The 15,038-nt window shown below is 42.0% G+C and overlaps 1 protein-coding gene across 1 annotated transcript in view; it reads left to right on the top strand.

Annotated features, from left to right (window-relative positions):
• Positions 1 to 2,013: 2,013 nt before the first annotated feature.
• The window catches only part of necab2 (N-terminal EF-hand calcium binding protein 2), a 142,374-nt gene continuing 129,349 nt past the window's right edge, over positions 2,014 to 15,038 (top strand). Inside the window, exons 1-2 of the mRNA XM_080474449.1 lie at positions 2,014 to 2,371; positions 8,394 to 8,418. Coding sequence (XP_080330575.1) covers positions 2,045 to 2,371; positions 8,394 to 8,418 — 352 coding nt within the window. The 5' untranslated portion in view covers positions 2,014 to 2,044. The remainder of the gene's footprint in view (positions 2,372 to 8,393; positions 8,419 to 15,038) is intronic.

The raw sequence follows: 15,038 nt of genomic DNA, 5'->3' as shown, positions 1-15,038 counted from the left end.
GTGGGGAGAAATAGTAAGTTCACTTTACTTAATAAATGATAAGTAAGCACTATCAACAATTAACAATCTTGGCAAGTTTTTTAATAAAATCTAGTAGAATATTATTATCAGTGAATATCTGTCTTGTCCGGTCGGATTGTCCAGATTTCATTGTGGTCAACCCAGGGTGACAGTGTGTCTCCAGGTACTAATGAGGGGTCAAAGGTCAGTGTGGAGGTTTGTTTCCAGCTTCATCAGCTGATGGCGGGGAAAGGTCAACTCACTAGGTCCTGAAGAATTGTTGGCAAACACATCTTCCCCCGACACAATGTCACCTAACTCTCAGGCAGATTTGGATTCTACAAGGAGTCCAAAAGATCAAGAAACAGAAGACATCTATTATTTCAGGAAATGACTAAGAATAAAAACAATATCACACAGCCACTGGGCTTGAAATCCAATCCATTTATTAGAGAAAGAAAACTTTGGCTGGTTTACTTTCCCGTATTTACAGTGGGGCTACTGTCATCCTGCATGAAGGAGGCTTATTTAAATTTAGCCTGGAATCAGTCTGCAATCTGGCTTTTTCACTTCCATATTTATAATAACATTTTTCCTGTTGAGTGTGCATACAACTTCTCATCTTTGGTACTCATACTTGAATTATTAATTCCCTCAAATGTATAAATACACAATGCAATGTATGTGAATGATGTACCTCAATGTGTCGTTCCATTTTTAGGCTGACAGCCTAAAGATCTGTGTGAAAAGGGAGGACAAGTACCACCTCCAAAAGAACGAAGACATCCAGGGGGCCTCTGGAGCTCCTCCATCCCTGACCAGGATTGCATCGTGTGTATTTATGCGGTTTAAATAATTAGTTGGCACAAATGAGTTTGTGAATATTTAATAATTTACTGAATAAATCCTGCAGAGGAGAAAACAGACTTGCCCCTGCCTGCTATAGTACGCTCATTGCCACATGGGGGCAATCACGTCAAGTGATTCCATCCACTCATCCCTGCGTGGAACGCGCATAATTTACCTGGCTTTTGTGCCTGTTTGGTCATGTTGATTACCTCCGCGTTAAAGTGCCAACTCTCCACCAGGAGTTCATTTGTCCAAACCACCCAGTGTGCTGTTGTACAGGAGAGACGCGGTAGCCGGGCGGAAAGGGCAGAGCCGGGGGAGCCGCTCATTACCAAAGGTTAGATCTGTCGCGTCTCGCGTGCACGCGCACGGACGCGAGCCTCTATAATGTGGTGCTGGAGTGACAGTTCCAGAGAGACCCCCCCACCCCCCCCCCCTCTTTTTTTTTTAACTCCAGGAGGAAAGGGGGGAATCCTCTGATCCTCCCTTTGCGACACAGCAAGACACACGAAAGCCGCTGGCTCACTGCTCCTGGTGTGTTTAGAGGGAGGGAGAGCTTTATTGTCGTTGGTTAGTCATAGATAAAACAAAACAAAAAGTTGATCTGTCTTACACCTCAAGGGGTCTCCAATCCTGGTCATGGAAGACCCCTATCTGTCCTGCACAGTTTAGGTCTGTACCTGAGCAACACACCTGATCGTAGTGTGTTGAAGCAGGTAACCTGCAGGGCGGAGGGGGGGGGGGGGGGTCCTCCAGCCAGAGGCCACGAGCTCAGACAAAAGGTCTTAATTTCAAATAATTGGAAGTGATCTGCAGCTTCATTGCGATGAGAGTAAATGTCTCCCTCACTCAAGTCCCTTAATTAAACAATAACTTGTGCATTTTAGCATTTTAGAGCTGTTGTTTCGTACTTGGAGCCTCCCCAGCACTGAAAACATTCTTAACACTCCAGGAACATTCAAAGCACTTGGAGTGTTATAAGAGATGTAAATTCACTGAAGTGCAACACACTCAAAGTAAGTGTGCAGAAATTTATATAATATTTATTTCCTCGGTTGATGTTGGATATATAGGGTATGAAGGGAGGGTGGGTGTGTTTTGGAGTGGGTGCTGTGATGTAAGAGGGGAGCTGGGGGTGGGGGGGGCTTCTCTCTCTCCCCCATAGAGCGCAGCATGAGCGCTCCGCAGCAAAAGGATGTGTGAGCAGGCAGCGCGCTACTGTAGGGACGGAGTCCACAAACTGCTCAACAAAGAACAAGCCAAACTTCGAGCCCAGGAAAGCCGCGACCAGCCGAAACCCGTAGCCGGTCAGGACAGCGAGTCCGCGACGGCAGCGCAGTCCGGAAACAGCGGCGCCCAGCCCGGTGGAATCGACGGGCTCGTCCGCTGGATCGTCACCAAAATGAGCGACAACAAGAACATCTCCAGCCGGGAGTACGCCTCCAGCAAGGAGGAGGTGGCCGTGGCTCAGGAGCAGTTCTTCGCCCCGGAACCTCGGAGAGGTATCTCCGTCATTCTGGATGTGAGTATGGAGACTCACCGGGCGGGTTGCCGGTGCCGGTGCCTGTGCCGGGCTTTCGCCGGCAGGTCGCTTGTGCGGTGTGGTTGCACTGCGTGCGGAGCGCGATGCGGTGCGCACTTACGCACGGAGGCGACGTTACGATTTGAGCTTGTAAACTCCTGTTTGGCAGAGCAGATACAACGTCCCCCGGTAAATTAGCACTTCGCACGAGGCACGTGGGTCCAGCTGGTCACTCTACCGTTCATCTCCGCTTATTTTGCACTTTAATTTTCCCTTCCCTCTGCACCCCCCCCCCCCCCCCCCCCCCAAAAAAAATGAATAAAATAAAATAAAATGAAATACATAAAAAAGAATATCAGTGCACTTTAACAGCCACCAGGTAGAATCAGACTGTAAATTACTTCTCCGTATCAATAAATCTGCCATCATAAAGGCACATCCGTGAGGTACAGTTTCCCATTTTTACGCACAGCAGCTGAACCCGTGCCAATTTTATCACAGCTATTTCATTATTAATGAAAACGTCTCACTGCCGTATTGTTATCGACCCCCGCGTGACAGCCAAAGCTAAATCACCCCCCTCATCCTACTGTAATGTATTTATTTCTATCTAACGCGCTCTCCTGTGGGTGATCTCTGCATTAGAAGTGGCACTTGGGCAGCGCAGTGTTGATTTAGGTCAACTCATCAATACTATTGGGCGATTTTTCATCACAGCCCTTCTAAACGTCGTCCCTTGAGATCTGCTGATGCTTTTTTAATGGGGTGTAAAACAAAAGAGAAAGTAGTTCAGCCTGCCCACACCCTGACCACGGCCTAGATAGATTGATTGGGTGATAAAGAAGGGGGTTCATAAGAAACTAATTAGACCAGAGGGCGAATCCTAGTACCCTAGTAAACCAATTCTCTGTGAGCCTGTGGAAGGGGTGTAGCCCAATTTGAAGATGCAGCGTCCCTCCTCAAAAAAAAAAGAAAAGAAAAGAAAAAAGATTGTCCAGTCCAGATGCATTGAATTCACGTTTTAAAAGACAAAAAGTGAGGTCCACACAGTGTAGAAGCCAGCTGGTTGGCCCAGTTAAAAATATTACCTGTCCATTTACTTTGTTTCTCCAAAATAATTATGAAAATCAATAAATTGTTAGTTTCAGTGGCTGTGCAGAGCTGGGTGGGGGTGAATAATCTGCACTCTTGGAAACCAGTTTTCTACAAACAAACTTGAGGGTGAGAATTGACTTCAAATAAGTATCTCAACCAAGCATTACGGTTACTGAAATTACTCCACAATACTGCATGTATTTCATGGTGAAAAATACAAAAAGCATAAAAAAAAACTTGAAAATTGGCACATTTCATCGATTTAGCGACAATAATTCCCATTGTAGATGGGCTTGGTCATAGTTTGGCTTTCTGGTGATGTGGATAAGTGATCAAAGCTGCTTGTGGTGCAGCCGAATGCTTCTAGTTCAAGTCTTGGACTGTGTGGAGTTTGCATGTTCTCCCAGCGCATGCTTGTGTTTCCTCCCATGGCCACAAAAAACATGCATTTGAGGCTAAATGGTGATTATAAAGTCAACATGTTTATGTAAGTCCTGTGGTGTACATATCTGCTTTGTTAGATGAGTCTAAGTGTCTTTTTACGTGTTTTCTTTTACTTTATTTCTTCCATTTCTGGTCAAGTTCATTTTTCCTTTCTTCTTTGTTGCCTTTGTGCCTCGCGCCCTGATCATGACATTTGAGCTATACTCACACTGGATGTCTGAAAAAACACCTCCTGACATCGGCCGTGAGCTCATCCTGGCATTTTCTCTCAGAGCTCACTTTCTGTCTCGCCTTGAACTTTGAAATGTTAATCGTTTTGCCATTTTCCAATATTATTGACCCCGGCATTATTATCATGGTGAGGAAGTCTGCACTAAGGGCTTAGAGTGATTGCTGTGTGTGTGTGTGTGTGTGTGTGTGTGTGTGTGTGTGTGTGTGTGTGTGTGTGTGTGTGTGTGTGTGTGTGTGTGTGTGTGTGTGTGTGTGTGTGTGTGTGTGTGCGCGCCTGCCCACAGGCTGCATTTTCCTCATTAGACCCTTTGCCTGCTTGTTTTTCCTCCTTTGCTCTTTCTCGCCTCGTATTCATCTTAGCCCCGTAGCTCCTCCTCTAAACTCCTTTCATCATTTGTCCTCTCCTCTCCTCTCCTCTCCTCTCCTCTCCTCTCCTCTCCTCTCCTCTCCTCTCCTTGTTTCCTCCATATCCTTCTTGTCCTCCCTCACTCTCTCCTCAGAAACATCCATTCTTAATAAGGTTACGAGATGGATGGCACCTCCACCCCCACCCCCTGCTCTGTCTCTGTCTTCTGTTTCTATTTTGTCGACTTCTTGCAGTTCCTTTCTTCTGCTGTCTCTCGTTTCCTCCTCACTCCCCGTTTCTGTTACAACTCTTTCTCAAACACGTGCTGCCTCCTCACCGCAATGCCTCCCCCGTCTCTCCAGGCTTGTCTTACTGAAGCAGCTCCAGAGTTGGCTCTTGCTCTGTGAAGTTGAGTGCACCCCAGGGTGCCGCTGGAAAGCAAAACAATGCAGAACAACCCGTCATTTGGAAACGTGGCTGCTCTCACTGGCTAATGATTTTCACTCCGGCCTGCAGATGGCTGCAGCCGCTGTGTAAATGCACCACTTATTTTGATTTTGGCAGGCCATAAACCTGCAGTGCAAGAATCACCACAGTGTTTTGTGCACAGTTTGTTCCACGAAAGCATAATTAGTGTGGGAAAAATTGCTGTGTAAGCAGTTTTGCTGATCATCTTGCACTGTTGTCTCAAAGTCATGGCTGCAAAAATGTAAAGTCACAGAGCCTCATACTCCAACCAGAGACGGCCTTGTGTATGGCAATATTTGGAAATGTGATGAAGTGACTGGGCGCACGACTTATATACCTCAGGGCTCAGTGCATTGTGGGAAAGCCAGTGTGTTTCATCCTCAAAATACATTCAGGTGCATTTTCCTACCCTGTACTGCAGGTGGGTCAAGTTTATTTCAGCTCAGGGCCACATATGCCCCAATTTAATCTTGAGCGGGCTGACCTCATGAACTCAAAATGTTTCCTTTTTATGTTAGAGCTGCAAATATAACAGAAAACGCCACAACTATTAGAACACATGCTTTTAAACTTGAACAAATAACCAAATTTAACATGATGCCATTTTCAAACCTTTCTGGTCTTACTAGTACTACTTGCTTACCACTTACTACTAGTGAATAGCTAACATCTTATATCCATTCTCTTATTACACATTTATTCCCAAACTTCACTTAAAAATGGTATTGGAATACAAAATTGAGGTGAATTCCGTTGAAGAAATTCTTAGATAAACTATAATAATAATCATAATACTGATAAAAAATAATAGTCGCCCACATTTCTTCAACACTTTTTTAAGCACACATGGAAGACATGATGTACAAACAGTGGCAAGCTGCAGACAAGTATTGTCTGCTTCACATTCACAGTAAATTGTCAGAGGAAAACACACTTTTCACTGGCAAATCAACTTCAAGACCCAAACCGGGTGACTATCAAAAAATAACAATGAGAAAGAATTTACTCACTCTATATTGTCAGTTTTATTCAATTCTAGTTAGAAATATGTATCTGTGTTTATTTTCGTTGTAATACAAAACGTAGATACAATATTGAAAAATGAAAACTTCTTATGTAGTTTGTGGCCCACCTGCAACACTTTCAGAGACCACCAGGGGGCCACAGCCCACTTTTTTTTTATTTAATCACTGACACAACCTATGAAAAATTTGCAGAAAAAAATGTCAAATCATTCATTTTGTTGCCCACAATGAATTTGAGTTCACTTCTGACTGTCCCCGTGTCGGCTCATTTGAATCCTTTCTCTCCGTCTTCCACCCTTGTGTTGTTTTCCGACACTCCTCACTTCACTGAAACACAGATGAAAGTATTCAACCTGACACTTTGTGATCCACAGGGAAGGAAACTTTCACTGAAGCTCTAAATTAGCTCATTGTTTCGAAGGCGTGAATAGCGAGTAATCATCAATCAGCTGTACATCAGCGGCTTTGTTTTGCCTGTGATTTTTTATTTATTTATTTTTAATTCCCTGCCACACAAATTTTTCAGGCTCCAACAAGTCTCATCACACACCATCACCCCTCATGCTTTTTCTCAGGATGTATTCATGTGGCCTCACTATATAGCTACATAGGCTCAATCTGTGAAGTGCATAGCAAACTGGTCATTTCCATTAACAGCCAGTCTATTTCTTCGACCGTTATCATTCCCAAGAATTAGTTGTTCTCTTTAACTTAGATAAATTCAGACTATTACTCATCTTTAATCATCCATCACCTCAGCTGTAAATGTATTTTTGTACATGTCAGGATATCCATGTGCAAATCTCCTTTGAGTCGGCTTCAGTCTCAGAGTGCAACACATTGACTTGTTTGCACATTTGTTACATAACTAAACTAAACGCACATTGGCTGCCAGTTTTTAGTTTTCTGAGGAAAATCAGGCACTTTAGAAGAGATGAAGCTGGTGGACTTGTGGCACCAAGTTGCAAAGTAAACCAATGAAGAAGAAATGACTTTTTTTGAGTGTTTTTTGTTGTTGTCAATCTCACCTCCTTCAGCTCAGCTCTATCTACCTCCCCCATCATCCATCTTTGCTTAAATATCTCAGTTGTTTGTTTTGTTTTTTTTCCTTTTGCCAGTTTGTGTTTTTATCTGAATTGTGGGAACATTTATTTCCAGCTTCACTTCTGTGTTAGTGAGTTTTGTTCAAATGGAATCACGATCAGGGTTTATCTCTATCATGACTGTGAGGAAAACTTTGGCTTCAGTGTTTTGCTTCGTGTGTCGGATGCTCCAGTCCTTCCTCTATTAAACACGTTGTGTAAAGTGATCGTTTGTTCCAAGTCGCGATTAAACATTTTTCTCTTTTGCTTTTATTTTACTCATTTGCTGCAATAAACATCATTTCGGAGAGGACAGCATATCTAATCTGGGATATCTAAAATGGGCTGCCTTACTGCAAGATTTTCCATGCATGGTGGACCAGTGTTGCAGCAACAGGAAAGAGCATGTTTTACAATTGTATGTTATTATTAACTACTTACCATATCAACCTTAATTGTGGTGTTATGAGTATAAAATATATGTCGATGATGACTCAAAAGGAAAATTATGACTTTTTGTCAAAGGGCGTGTCCGGGGCGGCCCTCTGAACCTTGGTTTGTCGGGTCTGACAGACATACAGGTCCTGCAGTGAGCTGCAAGCCCACACTGGAGAAATCTAACGCAGGGTCATTTTCAACAGCATATCAGAAATAGGACATTTTTGTCTCTTTCGTGTCATATTGTTATCTCACATTTCCATCGCACTCTGACTTGGACGAAACTCGGCATGCACCCCGCTCCAACGTTTGTGGACGTGCGAGGACCCGTTCAATGCTGCTTGCAGCTTTAGTTATTGATTTGGTCTATCCTCTCTTACAATCGACTTGCTCCTCAGCAAATGAATGATGAGAGAGTGAACCAATGTTATTTTATTACCAATATAGTAGATCATCACAGCTTTGTATCAATCAGTAGTATTAGAGTTCAAATCTTTTGTTCCTTCCTCTTAATCCTGGCTGTGGTATTCTCCAGGCTTCAATACTGCGTCCCTTTTGCTTTTTTGTGTGTCTTTGGTCCACTTGACTCTGTAGTGTAGAAAAATAATGTGTCATTGTGCAGACGTCGCACCACCATACTTCTGAACCCACACTATGAAAGGTAGAATAATATATCCTGGAATTCAATGATTAGTTTCAGTTTTTCTCTGGAGTCAATATTTAAATCACTTCATATTATTAAATCTAATAATATGTCTAATTTATGTAACATAGTAATATCAACTTTGAATTGAAAACTGACCTTCGTCTTAAGTATTCTCTCACAGCTCGTCCCAGATACTTTAAGTGACACTAACTGCACTGTTTTCTTTTTTGTTTTTTTCTCTTCACAGATATTCAGAAGAGCCGACAAAGACGGTGAGAGAAAATATTCACTTTCCTAATTGGTCTCTGCAGACTTAAAGCGAAAACACAGCTGGAATTGCTAGTTTCTATAATGTGTTCTGTTAATGCAGTATGTTCACTGATATTCAATGTAATATAGCAGGACACGGCATGTTTTCCAGCCGATTGCGTTGGTGTCTCGAGATTTCACACTTTTACACAAGCACATATGCTGTGCTCATGAATGCAGACAGGCTACCAGGAGCTTATGTTCTTTAAAAACATTATTATGTTGTATTGTTTTATGGGTGAGAAAATAGCTGAAATATGACTTCAATGAAAACCAATTAAAATCCTACAATTATACAACATTATTGGATATCTTTCTTGCAACCACTGAGATTTATGTTCAACATATGCATGTGTTACTAAACATAAGAATATTTTCATTTTGTGAAACTTAAGCACAAATTATTCATGCATATACTGTTAATACTGTACAATTAATTGAAATTTGCACTGAATGATTGAGTCACTCAAGATGTCCATAGGATTATAGGTTATTTCAGATGTTGTGCTCACTGTAAGAAAGGCGTTCCAGTGAGACATTAGTTTTCAAGGCTTTTGCAAAAATACGTACACTCTGATAGGTTTCCATACAGTCCTGACATGAGATTTATTGTCTCTGAAGCTTTTTGTCAAACAAGGAAGTGGCGAAGTGTGTCTGTGTCTGTCTGAGCCTCCGCTGCTGCGGCGAGCTGTATTTTTAGCATGTTGAGGCATTAAAGTGTTTTCAGAGGGGAAAGTTTATATCACTGTGAAGAGGTGCCAGTGAGCGGTTTGTTTATACCTCCTGGCATCACATGTAGCGCTGTTTTCTCTCTCTGCATCTCTCCTCCTCCTCCTCCTCCTCCTCCTCCTCCTCCTCCGGATTCATCCATCCTCCCTTAGCCTTTGCCTCTGTGCCGAGTTTATCCTGTCACCGTGCCGTCCGCAAAAACAAATTTAACTAATGAGGAAACAGCAAGAAAAAAAAAGAAAAAAAGCTTTGCTTTCATAGCAGCCAGATGGCAATGTGTTTTTCCACTATTTATGGGTATATGTGTATATGAGTGTGTGTCCATTAGTGTAGTGGGAACATGGATCCATTTACACCCTCACTTTTAAGTGCACTTGTTATCGATGTGGACACAAAAATCCCATGACTAAAACTTTTATATTTCAGGATGAAGAAATCAAGGTTGAGCTTCATTATGTAAATTAAGTATTCTGTAGGAAATTAATGTAAGTCAATGTAATGTCCCCGAAAGGCATGGAAACGCAACACATGAACAAATGTATTTATTCCTAATCACACTGACTTTATTTTTAATTTTTTTCGAGTTATTCCAGTAAAACTCACTTGTGGGGATCAATGTGTTCAACACACTCATATTATGGTGACTTGGCATTTTTAACAGGACTAAAATCAAGTCCACATAAAGAAAACAGTTCTAGTTGTAGCAGAAGACTTGTTTTGAGAGTTAATATGCAGGAAATTAACGTAGCGTGCAATGTGCACTGACTTCCTGCTCATTAAGGGCATGCGTTGAAGTTAAATTAAGAGTGTGAATTAGGTTAATTTCATAGGGTTATGGAAATAATAGTTACCACTGAGTTTTGAGAGGGGCTGCAGAAAATGAATGTAAGTCAATACAATATCTCTACAATATCATAAGTGCATGTGGAAACGTGTTTTGATGTTTCTTGGATCACAGGTAGGGAATGAAAGTATTTGTTGAGTCTTCCAGAAATGAGTGCAAGTCAATGCAATTTCCCCAAAAGGCATGGAAACCCAACGTAGTGTCCAAAAAATTGTTTTGAGTCAAGCTGCGAAATGTCCCCCAGAAGCATGAAAACACATCAAAACAAGGAAAATAATTACAAATGTTTATGGAAACATGTTTTAATGTTTTGTTGGACTACATTACTAGTTATGATTGACCTTAAAGTTAGTCTGCAGGAAATGAATGAAAATCAATGCAATGTCTCAAAAAGGAATAAAAACACAACTTTTTGACCAAAATGAAATTCTTTCAAGTAAAAGGATGTGAATTTCAAGTGAAATCATGTTTTGTCTGAACTAAGTACTAGGTCGAGGTTGAGTAAATTTGCATCACATTAATGCAAGTCAATGCAATGTGCACAAACTGCATGAAAGCAGTATTTGTGTGCACATGAATGTGTGTAGGATTGATTTCTCCGTTATCTCAGCTGATTACTCATTTGCTCTCTCCTCCGTACAGCCAGAGCTCTGAGATTTATGTCTGTGACGAAGGTATCTGTTCACTTTAATGCACACTGTGATGATGTTTTATTGCGTCGTCTCGTCATTCAGTCGTTGTGGGGACGCATCGCTGAAGTTTCAGACCGAGTGAACATAAACAATCTTCTTTTTACAGAATGTCACGATGTCGTTGTCATCGTGACACTTTTATCTCACTTGGGGTTCAAATTGATTGTGGCTTTACAGCAGGCTGTGGCATCAGCTGTCAGCCTTTTAAATGCTTGCACAACTTAATTACCCACCGCCCTGATACAGAACAGCGGTAAAGACAAATTTACATTTTCATTTCACGCTGGTCTCATCCCCCGGCACGGCCCAGTTGTGTGCAGCTTTTTTTCAGTCGGCCTCAGATTGTGTGAAAGTTCTGCTAAACAGTCTCCTGGAGAGACAACAACTCCACTGTAGCTGGAAACACACACACACACACACACACACACACACACACACACACACACACACACACACACACACACACACACACACACACACACACACACACACACACACACACACCTGCAAAAACAAGCAGCACCCGTAAAGCATGCATTCAGGTAAGCTGTTGCTGCTGCAGAAGGGAGGAAGAGAGAGAAGCAGAGATAGTAGTTATTATGGAGAAATTGTTATTTGATGTATGGAACACAGGCTGAAGAGAAAGAACCAGTGAGCATAAAGCTGGAGAGGAGCTATTTTTACTCTCCTCCTCCTCTCTCCCGGGAGAAGACCAGGGAACTGTTTTAATGAGTGAGACAGAAGAGAAAGGGGATGCTGAGGGGGGGAGGGGCAGGGGGGGGGGGGGGGGGGGGTTGTTAAAAAGAAAAGAAGGTGCAGGGAAGGCAGGGATTGACAGAAGGAGAGGCAGGAGGTGGCAGAGCCTAAAAGAGAGAGCAGGCCAGTTGCAAAAGACGAGCATGGAGAGGAGCGAGGGTGTAAGAGAGTATCATATCGCTGACAACTGGGCAGTAATTGAGGTTTAATTGGCTGAGTTCTGTCTTTACATTCACGCTGCAGATCTCAGGGCTGGTCCTGATGCCCCCGAGCTGCTGAAACAGCAAGCCTGAGACTGTGTGTGTGTGTGTGTGTGTGTGTGTGTGTGTGTGTGTGTGTGTGTGTGTGTGTGTGTGTGTGTGTGTGTGTGTGTGTGTGTGTGTGTGTGTGTGTGTGGGGCAATCAAAAATGGGATTATCTTCCTCCTCATAGACCATATACGATCTGGATCTGAGATGTGGCTGCCCATTTCTCTCTCTCTGCTGGTGGATGTGCTCATTGGTACAGATGTTCAGAAGGCCGGTCTCAGTCCCTCAGCAGATGCACTGAATCATCGTTTGAGATGCACAACGAAGAAACGTTGCACGTAACCTGCTGGCATCTTAGCGTTATCGCCTGACATGATGACTCGGCGCTCACAAATCAGACGCTGTCACCTGTGTAGTTTTGTACTCCTGTGCAGAAAGCATGTGTTGCTTTTTTCCTCAAGTACATATTGAGTTTCTATTGAGTAGGTGTGTAGCGGTGATTAGCACAACAAACAGAGAGACACAGTACTGCAGCTGGTGGTGTGTTTTTGTGCCAGGGCGGCTCTGAGATGGTTGCATCATTTGACAGCACTTACTGTTTGCACTCGCTGCAGCACCTTTAATGTGCCTCAATCCAACGAGCTGCTGCAGTTTTAAGACAAAATCTTTGCAAGTGAAAGGGAAAAAAGCTATAAAATGCTAACGACTTTTACCAACCCTGCCCGACATTAGCCAGATTTGTATTTGCATTTTAAGGACCCAATAAAATCGAAGCCATTCAATTGTCAAGTTAATTAAACTTGAGCAAGCAACATTGTAGCTCCCAGTGGCCTGACAGAAGAACAACTTGTAAATTATAAAGTACTGAGATTCGTTTTATTTGACATCCTCAAGCTCTTAAACACAAAGACGTGTGATTTATGATCAGTTTAGTCTGTAAACACACTTTTTGATTTGTTATGTTTTAGATCAAGACACTGTTCAGTTCTTACTTTTAGCTGATTTCCTTTGGTTTAACAATACAGCAGGAACAATGTCAGACCCCAACACATTTAGTTCTCATACAGTCACTCTGGCAATGCATTTCAGGCAGTTTGTCCAAGTAGACCTACCGTCACGCATGCGCAAATGGGCAGTTGTTCCGCTAGTCATGGAACCAATCCAAAGTGGAAGACGCTAAACAGCACGTCGGCCCTCTCGATGGGAAATTTCAGTCCAGAAAAACCCAAGACGCGAAAGTCTACCAACGGTATTATGCACACTCTGTAGGAGTGACCTTTCTTTTTGCCGAAGCACTTCCATTTTAAAATACCACATTAACGTGAAGCCTACGTTAGTCGGGGATTCTGCTGACTGTTCTCAGTTGCAGGCAATGTTGTAGATAAGAAGCAGTCAACTCTCCACTCGGACAATGTCAAGGAGTTAGTTTGTCTTAGTTGTTGGCTGAAAAATGAGTAACAGGAACAACAATGTGGATGACTGTTGCGAAAGAGAGAGGTCAACAGTGTTTGATAAACACCTTAAATGCATATATATTCCGTTCCTTCTTGAGTCTGTATGCTCATGCAAAATGAAACACGATTAATATAGATTTAAAATTAATTATATTTAATTGTGATTAATCAAAATGAAGCCACCGCAAAAAAACAAGCATGACATCTAGTTACTTTTACTTTTAAATGCATTTTTTTATTATTAAATCACCTCTGTTATACTCCTAAAAAAGACTCCTTAAAAAAAGTGTTTTAATAATATGATTGATAATTTAAGCTTCCACTCAATCCTCAAAAATCCAGATTTTACTTGTAGCAGCACCCACCTTAAAGCTCTTTGGTGCCACCCAGTGGAAACCCGCTTGAAATCCTGTGACGTCATCATTTCAGCTGCAAACTCCTGTGCAGGTGAGCAGAGGCGTGTCACCAAGTTGTATCAAAAACAAATAATAAAAAATGACTTTTTGACGTCTGGGTGCGCTCGTCATAAACCACTGAGGATATTTTTAATTCTCTTGCTTCTCGCTTCGTGACTCATCAGCCATCTGCTAATTATCGTCACGGCGCCTGACATAAAGACAGAAAGCAGACAGAGTTTAGGGAGGCTTGTTTACCCGCGTTGTCAGGACTCGACAGTATTGCAACATTACTGCTTAAAGCAAATAGGAGGCTGCAGCTGCTTCTGCTCAGTGTGGTCAAAACACAGCTCAGATACATTAATTAAACCGACTTCCTCATTCAGTTTGTACTCTGTCTGGAGATTTGGTGTCTGGGCGTCCTCAGCTGTGCACTTCGTTTCCTCCTGCCGATCTGTCGCGGGTTTCTCGGTTTCTTTGCTTGTTTTCTGTCACGCCTCATGCTCAGATTTGTTTCAGTTTAAATGTTCAATGAGAATCAGGCTCATTCCGGAGAGCAGGGACTCACTTGTTTACATGAACGTTGAACTTTTGTCGTAGCGATTTGGCGAAACACTAATTTTCTTCCTCATTTTAACAAATTCAAGCTAATATGAGTCACAAAAATGAGCCAAACTGTAGTTTTCCTCACTCATATGCAACTTAAATCTGATTTGAGCAGCAGCAGTACATTTTTTTGTTTAAATGCTCTTTAAAAATGTTTACATTACGACTGTTTAATTATCAAATTGGTGACTCTAGTGGATTCCCAAATGGTACAAATAATGCTTAAGGCCTTAAACTAATCATTGCCAACAACTGTTCAAAAGTTTTTCTGTGGAGATTGGGGCTATATTCTTTGTATTTGAGTTTTTGCCTTTTAGTTTGTGGTGTTAAATTATAGAATAGATTGAAAACAGATTTAGTTTCTTTCTGATTCTATGGATAAAACGGGATTCACTTGTGTAGACAGCACATATAGCTATAAAATGTATTACTGCGGTTTGAGTACTTGTGCAATCAATACAACACTTCTGCCTTAAATCTACTTGATAACTGCTTTATGTTCACTGTGTGAGTTTGATAGTGTAATGGACTGCGTCATGGTGGAACGTGTTTCTAATGTTTCGCCTCTCCTGTGGATATTATGGACACAGTGTTAGGATCAATACTGAACATTTAAGTAGGGTATCACCATTATGGTAATATCTACAAAGAACAACATTTTTTAAAAAGTAAGCTTTGTAAAAATGTGATTTTTAGCGTCAGGAGTGGATTCCTCCTCCTTCATTGATGTTGCTTTACTAATTCATCAGCGGGTCTGCTCTCCGTTTGATTCGAAGTTCAAACCTGGTTTGTGCTCTGATGCTCGTCACTGTTGATGTCTTCTCTTGATTTTGCTTGAAAGTTGAAATATTGCTCTTTA

This window comes from Lipophrys pholis (assembly GCF_963383615.2).
Source record: "Lipophrys pholis genome assembly, chromosome: 11".
NCBI lineage: Eukaryota > Metazoa > Chordata > Actinopteri > Blenniiformes > Blenniidae > Lipophrys > Lipophrys pholis.
This window is presented reverse-complemented; position numbering and strand designations above follow the sequence as displayed.